This window comes from Dipodomys spectabilis, unplaced genomic scaffold (genome assembly GCF_019054845.1).
Source record: "Dipodomys spectabilis isolate Male_0828 unplaced genomic scaffold, ASM1905484v1 ptg000089l, whole genome shotgun sequence".
NCBI classification, from domain to species: Eukaryota; Metazoa; Chordata; class Mammalia; order Rodentia; family Heteromyidae; genus Dipodomys; species Dipodomys spectabilis.
The window spans coordinates 685,862-711,029 of NW_024870766.1; the positions used below are offsets into that span (position 1 = coordinate 685,862).

Genomic DNA, 25,168 nt, shown 5'->3' on the forward strand with positions numbered 1-25,168 from the left:
AATAAACTGTAATTGTGTACCTAGTGACATGGGGCCACAGGAAATGATCTTAGGAGAGCATTTGCCAAAATTTCCCAGGGATTTTAATTGTGAGAAATCAATTAGAAAGTGAGATATTCAATAAGATCGCTGGCCTGATTTAAAAAATGTCAATGCTATGAATGGAAAAGTCTGAAAACAAAGATGACTCCCCCCCCCCCAAAAAAAAAGATAGGAGTAAATAGATAATTTGAACCTAGATACAAAAAGGATGAGTGAATGAATGAATGAATTGGTCCACTTGAAACAACTATATATCAAGTGATACTGTATTAGTTTGATAAGGCTTGCTTCTGTAACAAAGTGACAAAGACTAGGTGCCTTACACAGCAACAGTTTATTCTTCCTTACAATTCTGGAAACTGAAACCTTGAGGGTCAAGATGTCAAAAAGTGTCAGCTTCTCCTGAAGACCCTTTCCTTGGCTTGTTGCTGGATAGCTGTTTTCTTCCTGTATCTTCATGTGGAAGTTCTGACTGTCAGTATACTAATTTCTAATTCTTGTAGAAGTACTAGTCATAACAAACTCATTTTAATTTAATCTCTTTTTTTTTTCTTTTTTGGGTCCGGTCATGGGGCCTGAACTCTGGGCCTGGGGGCTGTCCCTCAGCTCTTGAGCTCAAGGCTAGTGCTCTACCACTTGAGCCACAGCACTACTTCCGGCTTTTTTCTTTTTTCTTATGTGGTGCTGAGGAATCGAACCCAGGGCCTCATGCATGCAAGGCAAGTGCTCTACCACTGAGCCTCAATTTAATCTCTTTTATGACTTTTCTTCATGTACAGTAAGTTACATTCTTTGGTTAGGATCATAGAAATTTCAGTGTATGAATCTGAAGGAACACAGTTTAGTTCTTTACAAATATTGAGCCATTTTAAATCCTGTTGGGTGAGATATTGAAGTTGTGGTTCTAAGGAGAATGTTTTTTGCTGTTTGTTTTGTTTCCTAGTAGATTTTAAGTTCCTGTGGACAGGAACCTTCTCTAAACTTACATATCCTGCAGATTACCTATTGTGTACTGTTCAGACAAGTTGTTTGTTGAATTGTCCATTCATTTGGCAGGCCACCCATAGCAACGTGAATGGGGGAGTAATTAGTAATGTTTCAAGGAGGGTCAGCTGCTAAGCAAATCTGGGCAGTGGTTGGGTATACCTTTGTAGGCTACTTTCCACTTGTTTACCTATAATTCTATTTTTTGGTGACTATGGAAAAGCTGCTTCAAGTGAAGGTGCCTTGAGAAATACTTTTGATTAGGAAAACCCAGCTACATTGCAGGGCCCAATCCTCAGCAAATCCCAAACTATACTTGGTCATAAGGTAGCTTGAAATATGAGTTGTGATGGTTGATCTCCAATCTGACCTTTCTGTGTCCATGGCTAGAAGTTTCATTCACAGACTCATTTTCTTGCCAGTTGATGTTGAACTTAGTGGAAGGATTTCACTTTCTTTTCATTATCTTCCAGTTCAATTTATGGAATTTTCCATTAGCCATTTATTATGTCTACCAGTTGCTTAGATATAGTCTAGTCATGACCTTTTACCTGATTTTCTGTTGGGTTTTGTCTGATTTTCTATTTACACATTGATTTGTTCCAAGAGGACTTTAAAATCACGAACCTTGCCCCATTGGCCCGTCTGTGTAGTTATTTCTCCCTTCAGTTGTTTGATGTTTAACTGGTTCACATTAATTTGATGTTAGTCATTTTATTCTTTTATGGCTTCTAAGTTTGTAAGTTATATTTATAATAAGCCTCTCCACTTAATATTACATAAGAAATATTTTCTAATTCTCTCTTGTATCCCTCTGTCTCTATCACATGTGCCCCCCACCACCACCACACATCAAAGGTAGCTGTCTCATAATAGGTGGACATTTAGTTAAAGCTTGTTGTTCAATCCTAGGTGTTCACTAGCTTTTACTAGTGCCAGTCTTCAGCCGGTATGATCCACTGCCATGCAGACTAAATCTGCATGGAGTCTTAAGAAAAAATATGATTAGCTAAGTAGGCACAGAGATCCTACCCCAATGCTCAGGTATCTTCTGCAGACTCATTCATCTGGGCTGTTCTGACCATGAAATTAATAACTGCCAAGCATGATACTGCTAGATTCTGTCCTAGGCATGTGATTTCATTTGACATTTCTCTCTCTTTCTCTGAGATAGGGTCTCAAATATAGACCAGACTGCCTTGAGCCTCCGGAGTGATGGTTTTATAGACATATGCTAGTATCTCCCTCTCCTTCCCCCCTACTCTCTCTGGCTGGCATTCTCTCTCTCCCTTTCTCTCCCTCTCTCCCCCTCTCTCCCCTTCTCTTGCTCTCCCTTTCTCTTGCCCTCTCTCGCTCTCACTCTTTTGTTTTTCCAGGGCTTGACTTCAGGGCCTGGGCACTGTCCTTGAGCCTCTTTATGCTCAAGGCTAGTGCTCTACTACTTGAGCCACAGTGCCACTTCTGGCTTTTTCTAAGTAGTTTATTGGAGATAAAGAGTTGCATGGACTTTTTTTGCCCAGGCTGGCTTCCAGCCACGATCCTCAGATCTCAGCTTCTTGAGTTGCTAGACTTTTAGGCTTGAGCCAACAGCACCTGATTTCTCCCTCTCCCTTTTGTAACAAGTGGGAATATAAGAAGCTATGCTGCTGTTAGCAATAGGGTCAGAGTTTAAATTTCTGACAAAGCACATAAAATAGGTGAATACAGGAGAATCTGATTGGAGAATCTAGGAAAAAAATTACAAGAGGAAGAGGCATTTGACTTCATTTTTGAAAATGAAGGCACAGCAGAAATACCAGTTTATGACTAATATTGTTTCATTTATACTACATTCTCTTGCTTCCCACCCTTTATTTTTTCAAAAGCAAATGCCAGATATACTGTTGTGTCCTTAAGTATTTTATTTTTGTATATATCTCTAAACAAGATTTTTTTAATTTATGGATTTTTTTTTTCTGGAGATTGAATCTAGGGCCTCTGGAACTCTGCCACTAAGCTATGTCTTTAGTCTTTTGAACAGTTAGAAAATTGTCCTTAAAAGCATAATCACAGGGACATTATCATACTCAAACATTTACAATACGTTTTCAATATCTTTGTATATTTATTCTATATGGATTTAAAAAATAGCTATTTGTAAATTGTATTGAAACCAGGGCACATGTTACAGTTAATTGATGTGTCTTGGCCTCCTCTTCTCTCTCCCCTTCTTCTTTCTTGCTACCTTTCCTGGGGTTTGAACTGGGATTTGAGCCTAGAGATTGCAGGTAGCCTGTACTCTGCCATTTCAGCCAGACCTCCACCTTTTTTTCTCCTTTAGTTATTTTTTTTAAGGTAGGGTCTTGTGTTTTTGCCAGGGCCTGTCTGCAAACCATGATCCCCCTACCAATCTCACTTTTATCAGTCTGCACACATTCCTAGCTTGAATGTGTCAGGCTTCATAAGAGTGAGAAGGGAATCTTGCCAACTTTTCAGCTGGGTTGGATTTGAACTGTGATCCTCCTGATCTCTCCTTCCCGAGTGAGCTACCAGGACTTCACTTTCTCTTAATCTGAGTTTTCTTGTTCTCTCGTGCTTGCTCTCTTTTCTCTTGTAAGGCAGTGTAACATAATGGTTGAGATGAATTTGTATTTATATATTGTCTCAGCTACTTGCTATGTGATTTGAGCAAGTTGGACCTATCTTTACCTCAATTTTCTTATCTAGCAAAGGGTCATAGTTGTAGCTATTTTTGGGTGCTGTTGTGCTAATTTTTTCAAAGCTTAGAACACAACCACCACTCTCATATATTTTATTTATGTTAGCTGTGGATGTGGAGTCAGAGATGTTGCTCAGTGTCATGGCAAAAGTGCCTATGCCATGGGAGAGGTTCAGGAGAGCTCAGGCGCATGGAAACCTTTGGGATGGGGCTCCTGGCTGTATAGAGGGCTCCTCGTTTTCTTTTTACTTCAGTGAGATGAGGATGAAACCTAGCAGAATTTTGAACAGGTAAGGTATTATTTAGTGGGAGCAACTTACTTTATTGTTCTTTCACTTCAGGCTTTCTCTTTCTCTGTATTTATTAACTAGCTATTCTTACTCAGAAGCCATTTTAACTTTTTATGGCATTATCTGGGCTCCAGCAACTTGTGATCTCCTAAGTAGAGCCTTTCAGCACTTTATAAATATGTCATATAATTTTTATATTCCTTTGTTCCCCACTAGGAACATGCATTCCAGATTTCAGAGCAGCACAGTTTTTATTCGTTTGGGGAGCAGTAGTAATTTGACACTTGCTAATATGTAACAAATTATATTGGGAGCAGTAATTATAATTGCAGCTGGTTCCTAATTATACTGTAACCTTGATGCTTAAAAAAATTGAGACCAAGTACAGTATGTATTACTAGAAAGCAATATTCTTCATTAGGCATTTCTGCCTTCTACTGAACTATAGACATTTATGAATCATAATGCTAAATCAAAAATAATTTTAAATGGTATTACTTAAAATGCTCATGGAACAATTCATCAGAAGGGCTTTACACTATCCTTGCCAAATTCTAGGCACATCTTATAGATTTGTGTGTGTGTGTGTGTGTGTTTTCGCGCACGCACGCACACGCGTGTGTGTGCAGTGGTACTGGGTCTTGAACTCAGTGTCTAGGCACTGTCTCTGAAAATTTTCACTCAATATTAGCACTCTACCACTTGAGCCACAGCTCTACTTCTTGTTTTCTGCTGGCAATTGGAGATAAAGAGTCTCACAACTTTCCTGCTTGGGCTGACTTGGACCATCAATCTTCAGATCTCAGTTTCCTGAGTAGCCAAGGCTACAGGTGTGGGTCATTGGTACCCATCAGTTCTCCATATTATAATTAGCCTAGAATCACCTGAAACTTTTTAGACTCTGAAATGTCTGAGCTTCCACATCTGAAAAGCAGAAAATATTGATGCCCCTAAAGAGTTTAAGTGATATTTAAACGATGTCTAATACACCGTTTTAATACTAGGCTAGGTGGTGGTTGGCTTTAACCAATAATAAATGATCAATAATAAATGATGCAAAATGTACTTTTGTGACACCTAAACTCCAGCAGAATTATAATCTTGGGTCCTTCTCCACTGTACTTTGTGATAGCATGTATCATCACATACTTTGTACCAGCCAGTTGTTGGTAACTGTTATTTCCCCTTGGGACAGGGGAAGTAGCTTATTTGGCATAGTCTCCTCAGTGGCTGGCAGTGAGACTGGTACACTGCAGCCTTCCTGTACCTGATGCTGCTGCATGTGTGGAGCATCACCAGCTAATACAGTTGATACCTGGGAATGGGACAGATATTTTCCCCTAAGGGGATATTTAACAGTGTCTGGAGACTTTTTGATTATCATAGTTTGGTTTGGGGTAGCTGGCTACTGGTGTCTAGTGGGTAGAGAGCAAGGGTGCTGGCTCAATGTCCACTGCACTGGATATTGCAACAAAGAGTGATCGTTGTACCCTACCATCAAGATTGAGAAATCTGGTCTAAGAATCTGACCTGGGTCTGTGACCTTGTAGAAAAGGTATGGTTAATAGATCAACCTGTGGGAAGGGATGTGAAGGGTAAACCAAAGGAGGAGGCTGCAATGCTTGGTAAGAAATGTACGCATTATCCTGCCCATGTAATTGTAACCCCTCTGTACAGTATGTTCACAAATAAAATAAAATTAAATTAAAAAAAATAGATCAACCTGTATTTGATCTTCAGTTGTCTCAATAGTCAAGGAAAAGGATCTTACCCGCTTTAAGAGTTGTATGGAAAGAAATGGATGTGGCTTAGAATGTGGCTTAGTGGTAGAGTGCTTACCTAGCATGTATGAAGCCCTGGGTTTGATTCCTCAGTACCACATACAGAAAAAGACAGAAATGGTGCTGTGGCTCAAGTGGCAGAGCACTACCCTTGAGAACAGAATGACTCAGGGTCAGTGCCCAGGCTCAAGCCCCAGGACTGGCAAAAATTAAAAATAAATAAATAAATACATAAATAAATAGATGGAGGTTACACAGGTATATGTGTAGGGTCATTTTGATGGTTTCAGCAACCTACCATCCTCTGACCTGGGTTTTATTTTATTAACATTTTTATTCTCCCCATCCTACCCCACGCTCCCTACCCCAAACTCAATTCCCAGCTTATCTTGCATGTTAGAACACAAACTAATGACTTTGGCTCGGCTAACCAGATGCCTACAGATGAGATTTTGATTAGGAAGAGAGCAACCTGACAAAACAGGATTATGTGAGGTTTTCATTTCAATTTGCCTGATAAACAACCGTGTTACAGGAATCAAGGTGAACTTTTTACCAAGTCATTCTGTGGTAGTTTTGGGCAACACTGGTAGAACCTTGGGTTTAGCTAATTATTTAATTTTCCTGATGAAATGATGTTCATTTTCTTGACTTTTTTTTTTTTTGTTGTTGTTGTTGGTTGTGGGACTTGAACTCTGGGCCTGAGTTTTGTCCCTGAGCTCTTCAGCTCAAGGATGCTCTACCACTTGAGCCACAGTGCCACTTCTGGTTTTCTGTTGGTTAATTGGAGATAAGAGTCTCCTGCTCAGGCTGGCTTTGAACCACAATCCTCAGATCTCAGTCTTCTAGTAGCTAGGATTACAGGCTTCAGCCACCAGTGCCTGGTTATTCCATAGCATTTTAATAATATTCTTTCCTTTTTTTCCCCCGTTGGTCGTGGGGCTTGAACTCTGGGCCTGGGTGCTGTCCCTCAGCTCTTCAGCTCAAGGCTAGTACTCTACCACTTGAGCCACAGCGCCACTTCTAGTTTTCTGAGTGGTTTATTAGAGATGAGAGTCTCATGGACTTTTGTACCAGGGCTGGCTTTGAACCATGATCATCAGATCTCAGCCTCCTTAGTAGCCAGGATTACAGGTATGAGCCACCTGCACCCGGCTTAATGTTTTTCTCTTATCCTGTTTTCTTCTGTTTTCTTATTCGAAGTTCAGTTTACGATGGACCTCTTCACATCCCAAACATATATGTGATTGGTAATGTCATGTACTATTTCCATCTTACTATTTTTTAAATAAAAAAGTACATCTGATATTATTACCAATATATCAGTTTAAGACTTATTGGTCCTTTAAAAAAATTTGAATTGCTTGTTGGATAATCTGAAATAGATAAGGTAGATTTTATTATTATATGCCTATTTACACTTGAAAAATATACACTTCTGAGATGTTAACTGACTTGCCCAGGGCCACCATGCATTGCATGGCTCTAAGTCCTCTTTGTGCTTCTCTGTGCTCATGCCAGCAGGAGCAAGTATCTCTTGAGGGTCACTGTGAGGAGTTGAGACTTTAAACAGAAATACATCTACTATGGGACAGACTCAAAATGTGTTGTGAGTTTTTTACTCTTGGGAACACTTACTGGACATTTAGCTTTATTTTAATGACAATACTACAGAACCTAAAACTAGTGTGTTTAAAGCAGCTAAAACACCACCATTCATTTCTGAAACTGTCATACTCTACTGCTTAATATTAGACTTTTAATCATGGTGGGTTTTACAGTTGTTTAATGTTTGTCTACAACAGACTAGAGTTAAAGCCAGTATACCTCACAACCTATTAAATTGTTCTGATAAACATCTCCAGTACCCCTGAGATGACGTGCTTGTGTAATTACCCAGTGGCTTAACATTTGTGGCATCTGATGCTTTGTAAGTAAGCTGTTGAGTGAGATGAACTTTTGAGGGTTGATTACCCAGAAATGTTGTGGCTTGAAGAATGCTTAAAATGGTGTCATGTCTGTATACTCATTTGTATGTTAGTAACTTTTTGCATAATTACTATTATTGATTTATTAGGGCTTAGGGAAACCAGCATAAGGGATGAGTGGCTCACTGGTTTCAATAAAAAATGATTTTCTTAAATTTGATGAGACACCTCTTTCTTTTTTCCCTTAGGTAATGGGAACTGTGTGGTTTTAGGGAATTCCAAACTTTCCTTTGCAATTACTGATTGTATCAGTCAAGGTTCACTTGCAAAGAACAGAATCCACTCCAGCTAGTTTAAGCTGAGAGAGATTTATTACAGGGTATTAAATGGCTTACAGAATGTGTTGGGAAGGTGAAGTAACAGATTTGAGGTTGAGGTCTCAAGGATAGTTTTCAGATCCTCACAGCAGAGTAGACCACCATGGGAGCAGGGGCCTGTTCCCTGTGCAGTCAGTATACTACTGGGGGATGCTTAATGGGGATGCTTGAGGGCCATACTACCATTGATACATGAGGGTGGGAAGGTGCCTCAGGAAAACCAGACACTTCATCTGTGGTACCTGCTGGCAAAAGCAGCAGAAAGTGGTTTCAGCTTCTGAATCTTGGCTTTCAAGTCTCACCCCACTTCATCTAATTGATATCACCTGCTCATGTAGCTGCAAGGGAGTCTGGAAGTATAGTTTCACTATCCAATATCTGCAGTACAGGGAGATGGGGGGAAGAGTGTGGGTCTCAGATGCCGAATTGTTAGGCACACATCCAAGGATAGTTAGGATTACATGTTTGAGCTTAGATAAAGTAACCTTTTAATTACAATACTGGATTAGTACTCTAAACTGGGAATCTTGATTTCTATAGGCCACTGGTTGCATTGTTTTTTTTACTTGAGCTTTCCTCCAGTGCCTAGACCCTGGGTGACTTTTAAAGTGAATACAGGTTTTTCCCTCACAGTTGATGTGGAGCACTGAATGTACATTTTGAGTTGTGCTGTGGAATTCAGGGCATGTGTTCACTCTGGACTATTACTTGCCTGGGGAAGGTTTTGCAAAGTGCCTGGTGCAGAAAACTGTTAAAGGATGATAGAGCAAAGAGTTCGTTTTGTGGACCGTTTCTTTTTATTTTAAAAGAAAAATCAACTTAAAATACCTTGTATTTTTTAAAAGAAACGTTACTAATGGAAGTAGGGGCAGTGGCTCATACTGTAATCTTAGCTATTCAGGAGACTGAGATCTGAGGATTAAGGTTTGAAGCCAGGCTAGACAGACGAGAGAAACTCTTACCTCCAGTTAACTAGCAAAATGCTGAAAGTGGAGGTGTGGCTCAAGTGTGGCTCAATGTTAGAGTTCCAGACTTGTGTAAAACTAAAGGAGCGTAAGAGGTTCTGAATTCAAGCTTCAGTACCAGCACAAAAATATTACTTATGGACCAGTATACAGAATGGGGCTCTTACTGTGGAGGAAGGACTTTTCTACTTTGAAAGGGGAGCTCAGGATCATATGTTCAAAGACAGCCCAGGGAAGGAAAGTCCTTCAGATATTGACTTCTAATTAAACACCAAAAAGCTAAAAGTGGTAGGGTACCATCCTTGAGTGAAAAAGTAGGAAGAATGCCCAAACCCTGATTTCAGGCCTGAGTAATGGCACGAAAAGAAAAGAGAGGGGAAACGGGAGGAAGAAGAGAAGTGGCACTTGCCTCCCTTCCTTCCAGGAGTGTTCACCCCTCACCTTTCTTGGAGACCTAGAAGCCAAGGAATCCCTTTCTGAAGCTTTGAGGTCAGAAATTTCATTAATATTGGTTACATTGGTTAGCAGTTTTATTTTTCCCTCCTTTACTGAACAGCAAGGACATTAACCAGCAGGATTTTGAGAAAAGATCACAGATGTTTATGAGAAAAAATAGTGTTGTTGGTTACAGGTAGTCAGCTGATGTGAAAAGAGTTACCAGCCAGTCTTTGGGAATCAAGGTGACCAACCAACTTGTTTCAGGAAGATTACATCTCCCATTCCAGTGATTAGTTAATAAAATTATTCCTGACAGTGGCAGGTCAGTGAACTCTAGCAGTTCCATATGAGAGACAGAGAACCCATTGTCCAAAGATCTCAGAAGAGCCTTTGCAGGCTCATAGAAGAGATTTAGAACAATTTGCATAAATCTCCCCATGGATAACACCATGGTTCCAGTGTTGGGGTAGTTCCAGGAACCCCTCCTTGGCTGTATCATGGGGCAACGTTGTGCTTGGTGAGAATTCAGTCTCATGACAGTTTTTGCCAGCAGGATTGGGTGATGGAACGCTGAATAAACCCACTGTTTGATTTCACATAAGAGCTCTTTTGTGTTGACTAGGGGCAGTCATGTTCAAGTTTGTCTTGCTTTTTTCCCACTGATGTTTTTGGACTTTGTGTCCTGGAGAATTAAGTACAACACCTATTCTGAGCTAATCTGTCAAATTTTAACTCATGGAAGGTAACCAAAGCTCCTTGCAGTTTTAGAATGTAAAGAATACTAGCCATATCCTTGGAGACTTCTGGTTTATTAAATAAAAAGTTGGGAGAGAGGAGATGATCCTGGGCATACCTTACTTGATAGCTAGATATACATGCCTGTTCATGGTAGAACTGTGGGAAGTAATTCCCTTTGGTTCCTTAATATGATCTGCTTAACTCACTTATACTTTTTTAAGAAATATGTTCCCTTGTATACGTAGCAAACTGGTTGGCCTTTAATTTTAATATTCCCTTGTGAAATGGCATAGGTTCTACTGCAGTGTAGTGAAAAATGCTAAGTGTTTACCAATCAAGTTTACTTTCTCAGTATTACTAGATATTGAGAACTTTAACTACTTACTATTTTCTTACACCGGATATTGTCATTTTAGAGGCTATAGATGAAGTCACAGTCAAAATCTGGGGAATCGTTTATGCACTGGGGCAATTTGGTGCTTTAAGAACAAAATTGAGATCTATTAATTTCTAACCTGAAGTTTATTTTTCTTTAGTATGCTAGTTTTATTTCAGCTGTGTGCTAATATAAACATTTTTATGTTTATTTCTAGGTGGCTTTAACCAAGAGAGCAGATCCATCTGAACTTAGAACAATATTTTTGAAGGTTAGTATAAAGGAATCTATTTTGTTTCTTATTTGGTTTGTGTTCTAAAACATTAAAAGGTACTTTCAGATAACTATTATTCTGTTGTTATATTTAAAAAAAGTCCTCAGAAGTACCTTTTGTGTATAACTTAAAGGAATCCTTTACTATTCTAATTTTTAAAAAAATGTACAGAAAATATGTAGGCGGTCGTCTGTGATGGCAGCATGGTTTATATTTTAATGTCTTTCATTTCACATGAGGTTACATACTGAATGGGAGTTGCTGGGGGATTTAATTTTGCAACTCATTTACCTCTTCATGGTTGATCTATATAAGATGATGATAATGTTTTCTTCTACTAAGTTTAAAGCTCTTTGTAAGCATCCTTTGTTCATCCAAGAGGGATTTCCCTGTTTGTCTCTGATGTCACTGTTGTTACCATGAGAGCCTTTGTCATCTTATTACAGTGATGCCTGTGAGGAAGGCTCACTGTGAATGTCATATCAGAGCACAGCAGGTATGACATCAGCTTCTTTCCTTGGTATCTCCTGCTCCTTCTACTGTATAGTAGTGGACAGTGAATGATTAGTATAATAGAAGTCCACCTAGGGAATCAAACTCTGAAGTACCTTTGTTATTTTACTGAAATTAATGTACTTAAAAAAGAAAAGACCACTTTTCTGAAGATAATGACAACAGAATATGTGGATCTTTTCTAAACATTCTGAAAAGGCAGCTGTGCCAAATGGGAAAAGGTATCAAAATGTCACATGAGAAACTGAATGTGTGCTGACTGAGATGTAGAAAGTTGTTAATTCTTCAGGTTTCCATTTTCCTTCTCTAAGTTTAGATGTATTAATCAGTCACTGGAGGTTCACACCTGTGAACCTAGCTACTCAGGAAGCAGATCCAGAAGATTACTGATCAAAGCTAGCCAGGCAGAAAAACTGGTGAGCCTCCATTTCCAAATAATAAAAATTTGAACGGGAGGTGTGGGTCAAGTAGTGAAGCACCATCCAAGCAAGTATGAAGAAACCCTGAATTCAAACTTTAGTACTGCCAAAGTGGGGGGAAAGTATATTCAGTGAAAATTGAGACCTTGGGGATGTTCATTTATGATAGACTATTTGCATAGAGGATAGGAGACTCTGAATTCAACTCTCATCGTTGTCAAAAAAGTTGACACTCTTTAAGGGATTTGAACATTGATAGGATATTGGATATTAAGGAATTAAAATTAATTGATTTTAGGCTGGATTAATGGTATATGTTTTGTGGATAATGACTTTGACTTTGAGAAATATATAGTCTGTATTTTACAGGTAAACAATTACAGATGAGATAATGATACCTGTACTTTCCTTTAAATAACCCAGTGTTGGTGATACTTTTAGAAATTGGAAAATAAACCATTAGGTATGGTTTGAATATGTTCATAATAAAGTTAGAAAACTAGTAACAATTCAATGAGATAACTTCCAAGAAAGTGTTTAGCATCAAGTATTTAGCAAATACTTGAAATTAATTAATTCCAATACTAGAAAGAAAATGATTAAATATAGAAAGAGTTTTCAGAGGCGGAAGAAAAAGACAGATTTATAAGGTGGTTTGGGTTTTATATAAAAAAAAGAATTCCTTTATAAAGTTGTTTTCTGCCTAGAAATGCCAATAAAGAATTATAGGCTCATGTCTATAATCCTAGCTACTCAGGAGGCTGAGATCTGAGGATCGTGGTTTAAAGCCATCTCAGGTAGGAAAGTCCATGAGACTATCTCCAATTAACCAGCAAAAAGCTGTAAGTGGAGCTGTGGCTCAATTGATATTGTACTGGCTTTGAGCAAAAAAACTAAGGGACACCTGGGTTCAAACCCCAATTTTGGCAATCCCCCCCTCTCACCCCTCCCAATAAAAAAAAAGTAAGGATCTTAGATGGAAAAGCATTCTTGATGACAAAATTCCAGAAAACAGAAAGGCATTTATTTCTTTTCTAACTGTCTATGGCTGTGCATATGCAGCCAACCATGGTTGGGATGAAGTGTTTGAAGGACCCATAGAAAATTTTAGTGTTAGGTGTGTTTAAGGTCTGTTGATATGGTGAGATGCTAATGATGGAATTCTGAAAGACATTTGCAGTGGTTGCCAAGGAGGTTAGATAAATGGATAAAAACTCTTGCTTTTGGGTCATTGAAGTTCAAGTCATAATCATTAAGTTTTCTAAATAAGATTGTGAAACATCCTTCTGACAGAAAAAGTAACAACTTAGGAGCAGGATCTTAGTAGATGGTGTGGCTTTGATGCTCATTGGTTTGTTCACATGATCTGTTGGAGGGTCTGGTAGAGGCTGTATCCAGCTTCAGAAGCCTGTGACATCAGCTAGGCTTTGTTAAGACTTAGTTTGGAATGATACATCTTTGCCAGCTGCTAAATCCATTCCCAGTGCCAGGCAAGTCTATATTGGGGACCAAGCCTAATTAGCCAACATAGACACATGGAAGATGTGCTTCCCATGTAAAGCTTTGGACAGGCCAACTATGGGTTTTCTGTGTACATGGGCCCAAGGCTGTGTGGAATCTTGAGAGAGACTTGGATCTGAGGAGATGGGTGGGGCTGGGGGCTACCTGAAGAAAACAGCGTCCACAGCTTGTAGAAGGGATTGTGGATTTGGCAAGGGTTTTGATGACCTCACTAGGCTTGGATAGTGTAGGCCCAATGCAAATCCACCTTGGCTCAGCATGAGGAGGATTTCTTGTTTACTGTCTACTGCAGTAAGTGTTGTGGTGAAGGGGAAAAAGGGGAACGAGGCGCCATGGAGGCTGCTAGGCTGGTTGTTTTAGTAAAGGATGGATCAGCAGTCAGCATTCTGTAAATGTCTCTGCTTTGCTGCTTTCCTGTGTGTGTATTTTTCCCAGTGTGTGAATTTTTCCCAGCTTGATTTTTGTCCTAATAAAAATTCTATGTGAAATATCCCAATTGTCTTTTTTTTAACTGACTAGGGAAGATCCTGTAGTTTGTGGGGGGAAAAGAGTTTTTTGCCCTTTACACTAGATGTACAAGGATGGGTAAGTGTTGTCAGCTCTAGCAGTCAGATAGAGCCATGGAACTGAGTAGGTGTGGAAAGAGGGGTCCTGGAGGACTAGAAGGAATGCATGTAAATTTTTTTTTGTTTGAGAATTGTTGTACTCAGTTTGACCTTTTTTTGAAGATGCTTAAAAAATTTTAGGTATGGTATTAAGCATTGAGTATATAAAGATGAATAGGTCTCCTACTCTTAAATGTCTCACTGTGTGTTAGTATAAGAAATTAAAAAGCCATGATCCATTTGATAAACATTATTATATAACATTAGTTTACAGAAAAATGTGAGACTATCTATCCATTCTTTTTTTTTTTTTAGTCATGGGGCTTGAACTCTGGGCCTGGGCACTGTCCTGAGCTCTTCAACTCAAGGCTAGCACTCTACCACTTGAGCCTCAGCCCCACTTCCGGCTTTTTCTGCGTATGTGGTGCTGAGGAATCGAACCCAGGGCCTCATGCATGCAAGGCAAGCACTCTACCACTGAACCACCTTCCCAGCCCCAGTGTAGGCTGTTTTGGAGAGAAGTTGTAGGCAAAGTTTTATGTGGATGTGGAAGTCCAAGCGTAGGTTGTCAGTTCCATTTCTGGTATCAGTGTTGACAAGTGCATTTTGTTTACATAATGATTTCAGTGCTACTTCATGTTAATTTTAACAGATATGCAGTCTTTATAGTTTAAAAAAACTATGAGACTACTATGAGTTGGAAATATAAGTAGAAATATAAGCAATGATATAGTGTCTCAAAGAGCTCAAATTTAAGAGACCAGATTTGCAGGTACACAGCAAGAATAAAATCTAAGTCAGAATGCATAAAGGATCCACTTGTATGGTTACAGCAGTGTTGATGAGAAACAAATGTGGGGCAGTTGCCATTGTGGGCAGCAACAGTCTGGCAGACAGTTGTGTTTAAATACATACTTAAAGAATGAACCACAATCCTTTAGCCCGAAGAGGCCTTTTATCTTCCAAACCTATCTCTGTCTCTCCCTTCCCCCCATCCATGTTCCATGTTCCTTTTCTCCTCTCCCACCATGCAGAGGATTTTCATAGTCCTTTAAACTGTCTATACTGGATTATCTTTTTAGTCCTAAGACATTTCCCAGCGTGGAAAAGAACTGTTAGTCACCCCAGCATTCTCCCATAGATATTTAGACAGCCTCGGAATATTCATTGTCTCTGGTAAACTATTGCCAAGTCATCAGAATCAGTATTGAGGATGGAGCCTGCTTGTCAAGGGTTTTGCTTGTGACTGTCTAAAAGCTCCTAGGAGACCATTATCAAGGAAAAGCAACGCTCAGGATGAATAGAATTCAGTACTGTACTACAGAAGCTTTATTCATTTTTCCATTAACACTGCCAAACTTCTACCAGCTTCATGCTGACATTCAACAAATCTAAACTTTTACTTTATCATTTTTACTTTTACTTTATTACTTTTACTTTATCACTTCAGTTAAGCACATTCACTTTTACCCTATTTGGGAGTGCCATTTGCTTTTTTTGGAGGCAAATTTTCATGAAAGCAAGTGAAGGGAAACCATACAGTGATTTAAACAAAATTGATAGTAAAATGAAAGACTCACTGAGAATTTCTCCTTATTAACTGAGCTGCATAAAGCATGTGCTGGAATTTAAATGTTTGGTTTTGAATTTTTTTTTTGCTTTTTTGTTTTTTTGCTTGTGGGGCTTGAACTCTGGGCCTGAGCACTGTCCCTCAGCTCTTCAGCTCAAGGCGAGCACTCTACCACTGGAGCTACAGCACCACTTCTGGTTTTCTAGAGGTTTATTGGAGATAAGAGTTTCACGGACTTTCCTGCCCGAGCTGGCTTTGAACTGTGATCCTCAGATCTCAGCCTCCTGAGTAGCTAGGATTACAGGTGTGAGCCACCAGTGCCCAGCTTGAATTTTTTTTCTGTGACTATCATTATTATTATTTGGGGCAATACAGATATTTGAACTTAGTAATTTAGTACTTCACACTCTGCTTTCTTATTATGCTGATTCTCTACCACTTGAGCAACACCTTTACCTCAGCTTTTTGCTGGTTAGTTGGAGATGGAGTCTAAAGACTTTCCTGCCCAAGCTTGGAACTATTATCTGTTGGATCTCAGCCTCTAGTTGCTAGTATTTAAGGAATTAGCCATTTAGTTGTTGCTAGTATTTAAGGAATTAGCCATTTAGTTGTTTCTTTTTTCTTTTTTTTGGCGGGGGGGGGGGGGGGGTGGTCCGGTCATGGGGCCTGAACTCTGGGCCTGGGCACTGTTCCTCAGCTCTTCAGCTCAAGGCTAGTGCTCTACCACTTGAGCCACAGCGCCACTTCCGGCTTTTTTCTTTTTTCTTATGTGGTGCTGAGGAATCGAACCCAGGGCCTCATGCATGCAAGGCAAGTGCTCTACCACTGAGCCACCTTCCCAGCTCCATTATTTATTTTTTACTTTATTTATTTATTTTGTCAGTCATGGGGCTTGAACTCAGGGTATGGGTACTGTCCCTGAGCTCTTTTGCTCAAGGCTAGCATTCTACCACTTTGAGCCAAAGCTCAACTTTGGTTTTCTAGTGTTAATTGGAGAGTCTCATAGACGTTCTTGCCTGGGCTGCCTTTGAACCAGGATCCTAAGATCTCAGCCTCCTGAGTAGCTAGGATTACAGGTGTGAGCCACCAATGCCCGAAGGATTGAGCTATTTATTATGAGCTTATTTATTAAGTTGTTTGGCCACATTTGGTCAGACCATGTGTAATAAGCCTGCAGTTAAGCTTACTATGTGAGAAAACATGCATCCTAAAGAGTAGGGAAGAATGATTTAGTTTGGGATCGTGGCAAAACCAATAATGGAAAAGACTGAAGTTGGAGAATCCTTATCTCTAACCACACACACACACAAAAGTACTGATTGTACTAATAGACCTACTTTATACAACCTAAGAGAACCTATGTGTGACCAAGTAGTCTTAAAATGCAGAATGTTTTTCTTAAGCACAGAAGTGTAGTAGAAGAAATTGCAAGGGAAAAATTCTATAGATTCATTTATATAAAAATATCAACCCGGACAAATATTTGAACAAATATGATAGACAAAGGAGGGGAAGGGTCATGTTCTTACACTGTTGGTGGGAGTGTAAATTGGTACAATCTTTTTTGGAGAGTAGTGTGATAATAAGTACCAAGCGCCTTAAAGTTCCTCTCCTTTGACTCAACAATTTCTTTTTCAGGACTCTAGCTTTTGAAAATTGCCAGGAATTTGGACAAACGTTATATATAAAAATGGCTATCTTAGGTTAGGCTAAAAGAATCTGAAACTGGATATAATCTAAATGTCTGCTGGTAGGAGAAATTGTGATTTAATATATATTAATCATTACCATAAGGAAACGTACACATAACTAAGTAATGGGATTGCTGTAATTAGCATTGACATAGTTTTACTTGCATGTTTTGCCTCATTTAGAAAATCAAAATATGTTCTTTCTTCTACATATCCCCGTAAACCATGGTAATTGGTAACTGAGGATTGTGGGATTACTGGGCCATCTTTCATTATGCTAATAAGTGTTAGTTGATAGCCATCAACCTCCATTAGATAGTGTGGCCAGGATCCGTAGCTGGTACTGTGAAACTGTTCATTCATTGCATTCTTGTCTCTGGTATTATAGAAAATTTATATAGCACTTACTATGTGTAGGGTATTGCTAAGGAGATCACATAGTTATCTCATTTATTTCAAGCATCAACCTAATGGAACTAGCAATACTTTTTTTATACATTCTACAGATGAAAAAATCAGTGGACTAGAAAACTTGAATTTTTCAGTCTCAGAGAAAAAGACAGAAGGGGCAAGGAGGAGTGGCAGGGACTGGGAGTGCGGGGAGAAGAAAGGAAAAACTGTCTTTACTAAGAAACAAGAAATCATTTTTCTAAATTTTTATAAGCCAGCTTTTTGCTTAAGCATGTTCATATTTGGGCTAGATACCTCTGTTGTAAGAAGTATCCAGTGTATGCCAGGAGCATCCTTTACCATTGAGTTAATAGCAGTGAAAATTGTTATCAGACATTTGCGAGTGTCCCCTGTGGGATATTACCTACAGTTGAGAGCTATCGATTAGTATAAAGCTTGACAAGCTCTCTGTGTTTTTGTTTTTCTTGAAGTGAAGGGAGCTAGCTGCTATTATGAAGAATGCATTGTCATAGCTAATATTTTATCCTTTGCGTATTTTTAGCTATTTTACATATTGATCTCATGATAATATACTTTTGAAAATCAAATATATAACTATATCTACCACTGTTTTTTAACAGTATGCAAGCATTGAAAGAAATGGTGAATTTTTTATGTCTCCCAATGACTTCGTCACACGATATTTGAATATTTTTGGAGAAAGCCAGCCTAATCCAAAGACTGTGGAACTTTTAAGTGGTGTGGTGGATCAGACCAAGGATGGGTATGTTTATTTTTTATTTCCTATTTAAGTTTTTAAAATTCAAAACAACTTTCTTCTGCTTAATGATTTTATTAAATATATACCTTCCCATCTCCTCATAGTATTTTTCTATACCTATCGCTAATGAGACATTTATTTATTTTTAAATTTATTGTTATTGTAAAGGTGATGTACAGAGGGGTTATAGTTATATAGTGTTTAGTGAGTATCACTGCTGTATTTGTTCACCCTTTGTCCCATCATTTCTGTACCTCCCCTCCTCCCCCCCCCTTACTCTCCCAAATACAGATAAACGAACAAACAAGACAAAAGAAAAAGAAAACAAAAACAGCAACAACAGCAGCAACAAAACCCTCTTGTTTCCATTGCCTGGAGTTCATTTTGATATATATATTTTTTAATGGGTTGTGGGGCCTGAACTCTGGGCTTGGGCTCTGTCCCTGAGCTCTTCAGCTTAAGGCTAGTGATTTACCACTTGAGCCATGGCGCCATTTCCAGCCTTTTCTGCTTATGTTGTGCTAAGGAATTGAACCCAGGGCCTCATGCATGCTAGGCAAGCACTCTACCACTGAGCCATCTTCCCAGCCTGATAAATACGATTTTATATGATGACCAAGTACATGTAGCTCTTGTGCTTTTGTGATACTTTCCTAAGAATATCCTCCTCTCGCCTCACTTGTGTGAATGCTTAGAGACCTGTGTAATTCATCAGAGACATTATTTTGGAAATAAAACCTATAACCTTTCCATTCAGTGGTCAATGGTCATTTTATAGTTGGTGATTCCATTTTTACTTTTTTTAAACCAATTCTTGTTATCAGCGAGGTCATGTGAAGGCATATGAGAGTGTTGGAAATATTTGTATTTCCAGTATAAATGCTAGTATTTTTCAAGGCAGTTGTAAAATTTTGAGTATGCCTAAAAATAGATCCATGGATGTAACTTTTCAATTATCTTTCCCTGGGGGCTAGGAAGGTGGCTCAGTGGTAGAGTGCTTGCCTTGCATGCATGAGGCCCTGGGTTGGATTCCTCAGCACCACATAAACAGAAAGAGCCGGAAGTGGTGCCGTGGGCTCAAGCGTTCCAGCGCTCGCCTTGAGCTGAAGAGCTGAGGGACAGCGTCCAGGCCCAGAGTTCAGGTCCACAACCAGCAAAAAACAAAACAAAAAAAAAAATCTTTCCCTTTGTCCAAATCACCTTTAAAATTTTACAAAAAATTAAATGATGCAAGAAAAGCATTCTGTAGTAAGTGGAAGAAAGTGACACTACTATATACAATAGTTTTTCTTCCTGTTTTTCTGTAATTCCTGAAATTTGTGTATCTTGCCTTATTTGTAAGAATGAGAATATGAGTGGGGTTTTTTTTTTTTTTTTTTTTTTTTTTGGTCGGTTGTGGGGCTTGAACTCTGGGCCTGGGTGCTGTCCCTGAGCTCTTCAGCTCAAGGCTAGCACTCTGCCACTTGAGCCACAGCACCACTTCTGGTTTCTGAGTGGTTTTTTGGAGATAAGAGTCTCATGGCCTTTCCTGCCCAGGCTGGCTTTGAACCATGATCTTCATATCTCAGTCTCCTTAGTAGCTAGGATTACAGATGTGAGCCATCGGCACCCAACGAGAGTATGAATTTTGAGATGGAAAATAGCCGTGTATTTTCCATTACAAATGATTTTGTAAGATCGAGGAAGGCGGAGCTTTGACACAGATCTAGGGTAGGATGAAGCACTGTGTCCAGAGACAGAGATTGCAATGAAGTGTCCACAAGCCAAAGAATGCCAGCAGAAGTTGAGAGAAATCCTTCAGAGGATATCTCCAGCTTTGTTGATACCTTGGTTTAGAACCTCTGACCCCATAGGACTGAGCCAGAATATTGTGTTAAGACACCCAGTTTGTGGTCACTTGTTTTACAACTTATTTTTAATTGACAAAAATGGAATATATTATGGTATATAACATGATCTTTTTGAAATGAGTATCCATTGTGAAATGGCATAAATCAAGTTAGCGTATCCATTACCTCAATAGTGCTTTTGTGTGTGTTGAGAACATTTAAAATCAGTTTACAGATTTTAAGTGTACAGTACGTTTCTATTAACTATAGATACTGTGTTACATAAAATTGATCTTATTTTGTTTAAATTTTTATGTTTTAGCAACATCATCCCAATAACCCTTCTTTGTGGCATTCCTTTTAACCACCATTCTCTACTTACAATGTTTTCTTTCTCTCTCTCTCTCTTTCTTTCTCTCTCTCTCTTTCTTTCTTTCCTTCCTTCCTTCCTTTCTCTCTTTCTTCTTCTTCCTTCCTTCCTTCCTTCTTTCTCTCTCTCTTCTTTCTTTCCTTCCTTCCTTCCTTCTTTCTTTCTTTCTTTCTTTCTTTCTTTCTTCTTCCTTCCTTCCTTCCTTCCTTCCTTCCTTTTTCTCTTCCTTCCCTCCTTCCTTCCTTCCTTTTTCTCTTTCTTCTTTCTTTCTTTCCTTCCTTCCTTCCTCCCTTCCTTCCTTTCTTCCTTCCTTTCTTTCTCTCCCTTCCTTCCTTCCTTCCTTCCTTCCTTCCTTCCTTCCTTCCTTCCTTCCTTCCTTCCTTCCTTCCTTCCTTTCTTCCTTTCTTTCTTTCTTCCTTCCTTCCTTCCTTTCTCTCTTTCTTCTTTCTTCCTTCCTTCCTTCCTTTCTTTCTCTCTCTTCTTTCTTTCCTTCCTTCCTTCCTTTCTTTCTTTCTTTCTTTCTTTTCTTTCTTTCTTTCTTTCTTTCTTCTTCTTCCTTCCTTCCTTCCTTCCTTCCTTCCTTTCTTTCTCTCCCTTCCTTCCTTCCTTCCTTCCTTCCTTCCTTCCTTCCTTTCTTTCTTTCTTTCTTCCTTCCTTTCTTTCTTTCTTTCTTTCTTCCTTCCTTTCCTTCCTTCCTTCCTTCCTTCCTTCCTTCCTTCCTTCCTTCCTTCCTTCCTTCCTTTCTCTCTCTTCTTTCTTTCCTTCCTTCCTTCCTTCCTTCCTTTCTTTCCTTTCTTTCTTTCTTTCTTTCTTTCTTTTCTTTCTTTCTTTCTTTCTTTCTCTTTCTTCTTCCTTCTTCTTTCTCTCTCTTCTTTCCTTCCTTCCTTCCTTCCTTTCTTTCTCTCTTCCTTCCCTCCTTCCTTCCTTCCTTTCTTTCTCTCTCTCTTCTTTCTTTCTTTCCTTCCTTTCTTTCTCTCTCTCTTCTTTCTTTCTTTCCTTCCTTCCTTCCTCCCTCCCTCCCTTCCTTCCTTCCTTTCTTTCTCTCTCTTCCTTCCTTTCCTTTCTTCCTTTCTCTCTTCCTTCCTTCCTTCCTTCCTTCCTTCCTTTCTCTCTCTCTTCTTTCTTTCTTTCCTTCCTTCCTTCCTTTCTTTCTCTCTCTCTTCTTTCTTTCTTTCTTTCTTTCTTTCTTTCCTTCCTTCCTTCCTTCCTTCCTTCCTTCCTTCCTTCCTTCCTTCCTTTCTTTCTTTCTTCCTTCCTTCCTTCCTTTCTCTCTTTCTTCTTTCTTCCTTCCTTCCTTTCTTTCTTTGTTTCTTTCTTTCTTTGTTTCTTTCTTTCTTTCTTCCTTCCTTCCTTCCTTCCTTCCTTCCTTTCTCTCTTTCTTCTTTCTTCCTTCCTTCCTTTCTCTCTTTCTTCTTTCTTCCTTCCTTCCTTCCTTCCTTTCTTTCTCTCTCTCTTCTTTCTTTCCTTCTTTCTTTCCTTCCTTCCTTCCTTCCTTCCTTCCTTTCTTTCTTTCTTTCTTTTCTTTCTTTCTTTCTTTCTTTCTTTCTTTCTTCTTTCTTTCTTTCTTTCTTTCTTTCTTTCTTTCTCTTCTTCCTTTGAAACTGGATAGCCTATAATTGTGAAAAACTTTTCTTTGGTCAAAGACAGCTTGATCCAGAAACCAACACCAACAATAAAAGCCTTGTGCCAGGATTAGATTTTGTCTAATCTAGACATTTCCTAATCTGTAAACTATCTCCACAAGGCCCTTTCTAAAAACTTCATCTAGATGTAGCTTTCAGCTGAACTGTGGGCAGGGAAAGTTCAATGTCTGTGCACTACATGAACTAAAGGTCTCAACATTTCCAGCTTGTTGGCCAAGGGATCCTGTTTTCTGGAGAGCTCTTGTTTCTGCTTTCGTGATTCATGAGACATTGACTTGCTCAGCCTTTCATGCTGGTACCTTCTTCTTGAGCACCATCCAACAGTCATTCAGCAGCTATTTGAGAGCATGGTCTCTCTGTATTACTGAGGAAAAAATATGGCAAGTGGAAAAAGGCCAGTGTTTTGCCTTGAGCTTTTACTTTAGTGGAACAGGCAGGTGTTAATCAAAGAGCCATAAGTAAATGTGAGTTGATGTGATGGAGAGATGATCCAGGACTATCTGGACTACCTCTTAAGTTCAATCACCCGGGGCGCTCCCCCCTCCTCCCACGAGTGTTTGAACTTGAACTCAGGATGTTGTCCCTTAACTTTTTCCATTCAAGGTAGATGCTCTACTACTGAGTCACAGCCCCCATTTCAGGCTTTTTGGTGGCTAATTAAAGGGAGATAAGAGTCTCCTGGATTTTCCCACTTGAGTTGGCTTGGAACCCCTGTCCTCACATCTCAGCCTCCTGAGCAGTTAGGATTATAAGCATGACTCAGTGATGCCCTGAAGTCACTCAAGTCTATAGAAGATAGAGTCAGAGGGAGATCTGGACAGAGGTGATGGAAAGAGTAAGCGTCTGTATACTTACAGAGAGACATGGGAGAAAATAAATAGGGGCTTCATTTCACTGAGAGGTCAGACAAACTTCCTGTTAGCAACATTTGAGTTGTAGGATTTCAGGACAGGGTGCAGAGGACAGAATGTTACAGGAAGAGGGAACAGTAAGTGCAGGTTGCATTCTGAAGAGCAGAGGCTGGTAGACCTTCAGTATAGAAGGGCAGGACCTGGTGATGAGAGCGGTAACCCGTGTAGGAGCTTGTACTTCCTGGTGAGGATTAGTAGTGTTTATCTAAAGGCAGTGGACAGGCCACAAAGGTTAATTGGAATCTGAGGATCGGCATGATTTGCCCGAATGATAGCATAGTCTTTGTTAATATTCCTCCTTTTATTCCACTTGTTTTAATCAATTTAATGATAGGCTCAATCAGTAGGTCCTTAATGAAGATGAGGACAGATTTTGAACATCCAGGGTTAGAAGCCTTTGGATAGAGTACGCATCTGAGGAAGAGGAGGAGGAGGTGGGGGGCGGGGAGGGATATCCATGAGGAGATGGGAGGGGTCTCCAAGGCTTTCTCAGGGCCCACACTTGCTTGTGACATGGAACCTTGTAACCAAACCATGTAACCTCTATGCTTACTACTGGATTTGCTTATCTTGTTATAATAGTTTTCATTTATAATGGGATGGGTCTTTGTGTGTCATCTAAGTATAATTTTCATACATTGTCTATAACACTTAATAAGTTTTATGCGGATCCCTTTGGACTGTGTAATCATGATTCTATTGTTCTTGGTTATAAAGTTTTCCTAGCTATTGAGGCTAAAAAAGTGTTTTTATTAGTGCCTACCCTTCAACCTGGGAAGACTAAATGGGGGTTAGAATTAGAAGGAGTATGTTTCAGGGGGCACCGAGTGTCCCCTAGAACATGTAATTGGCTTACTGTGATCCCAAATAAATTTACTAGATTACAGTTGTCCCATAGTGTCCAGGTTCCCAAAAGGATCCTATAGATACCAAAGTCGGACCACACTCAAGTCCCTTAAGTAAAATGCCATAGTATTTGCATATAGCCTATGCATGTCTTCCACTGGATGTTTTAAATTACCTCTGTATTATTTCTGATATCCAACACACATGTCAATGCTCTGTCAACTTATACTGTAATGTTTAGAGAGTAATGACAGGAGAAATGCAGATTCGTTTTTTTCAGAATACTTTCTATCTGTGCTAGATGGAATCTGTATAGATTTGAGACTCATGCATAAGAGAGGCCAACTGTATATATTTTCCATCTCAGGTGTGCAACCATTCCTTGGTACACTGTGAGAACCTACCTGGCTATTTTGAAAGTGGGAATGTCACATCCCTGATTTGTGGTACTGACAGGTCCAGTTTCCTACCAAATGGGTGATATGAACAGTATCAGAATATAGAGAATCAGTCCTGGGACAATTCCTGTTTGGATGCCTGAGGAATAAAAGTGTCAAGAAAAGAAAAGATAAAAGAATTCTGGGGTTTTACAATGTGTGACCTGTACAGATAAAACTAAATTTCTGCTTTTTCTGTGTTTGCTTTTTCTCCTTCCCAGACGGGGAGAAAAAAATCTCTACAGCCTTTTAAATACTTCATAAGGTGAATGAGGATATAATAAATGTTGATGCTAAAATCATCTTTATATACCTGTTTTCACTTTGTGAGGCTGTAGAGAAGAAATCCAGGCCGTGGCCACACGCTGGGAGTTAATGAGGTTTACAATTGGCAATGCTTAAAGAGTATTAGGGTAATGTATTTAAACATCATCAGTTCACAGCCTGAAATGCTCATCATCCGTCAAGTACAATCACAGATCAATAATAGATCTTTCAATTTGCTAACAACGGTAGTTTCTACATTATTAGGGTGGACAGAGATGTCTGGTAGACACATGAAATTCAGAAACTTATAGAATTAAGCAAAGGCATCTCTTTAATTAAAAAGGAAAAAAAAAAACCTCTATAATAATCAACAGCAGTCACCTGAGAAGCTTAAATGTTCTTCATATTCATCAGACTCCCAAATTAATCTACCAAAACAAAAAGCCTCATTAACAGCTCTCATTGAATCAGTGCTATTTTATTT

The 25,168-nt window shown here is 39.2% G+C and overlaps 1 protein-coding gene across 1 annotated transcript in view; it reads left to right on the top strand.

The window, feature by feature from the left end:
- Positions 1 to 25,168, top strand: part of Slc25a13 (solute carrier family 25 member 13) — a 160,862-nt gene that overhangs the window by 12,240 nt on the left and 123,454 nt on the right. Inside the window, exons 2-3 of the mRNA XM_042684629.1 lie at positions 10,835 to 10,888; positions 18,242 to 18,384. Of these exons, the coding sequence (XP_042540563.1) occupies positions 10,835 to 10,888; positions 18,242 to 18,384 (197 nt within the window). The remainder of the gene's footprint in view (positions 1 to 10,834; positions 10,889 to 18,241; positions 18,385 to 25,168) is intronic.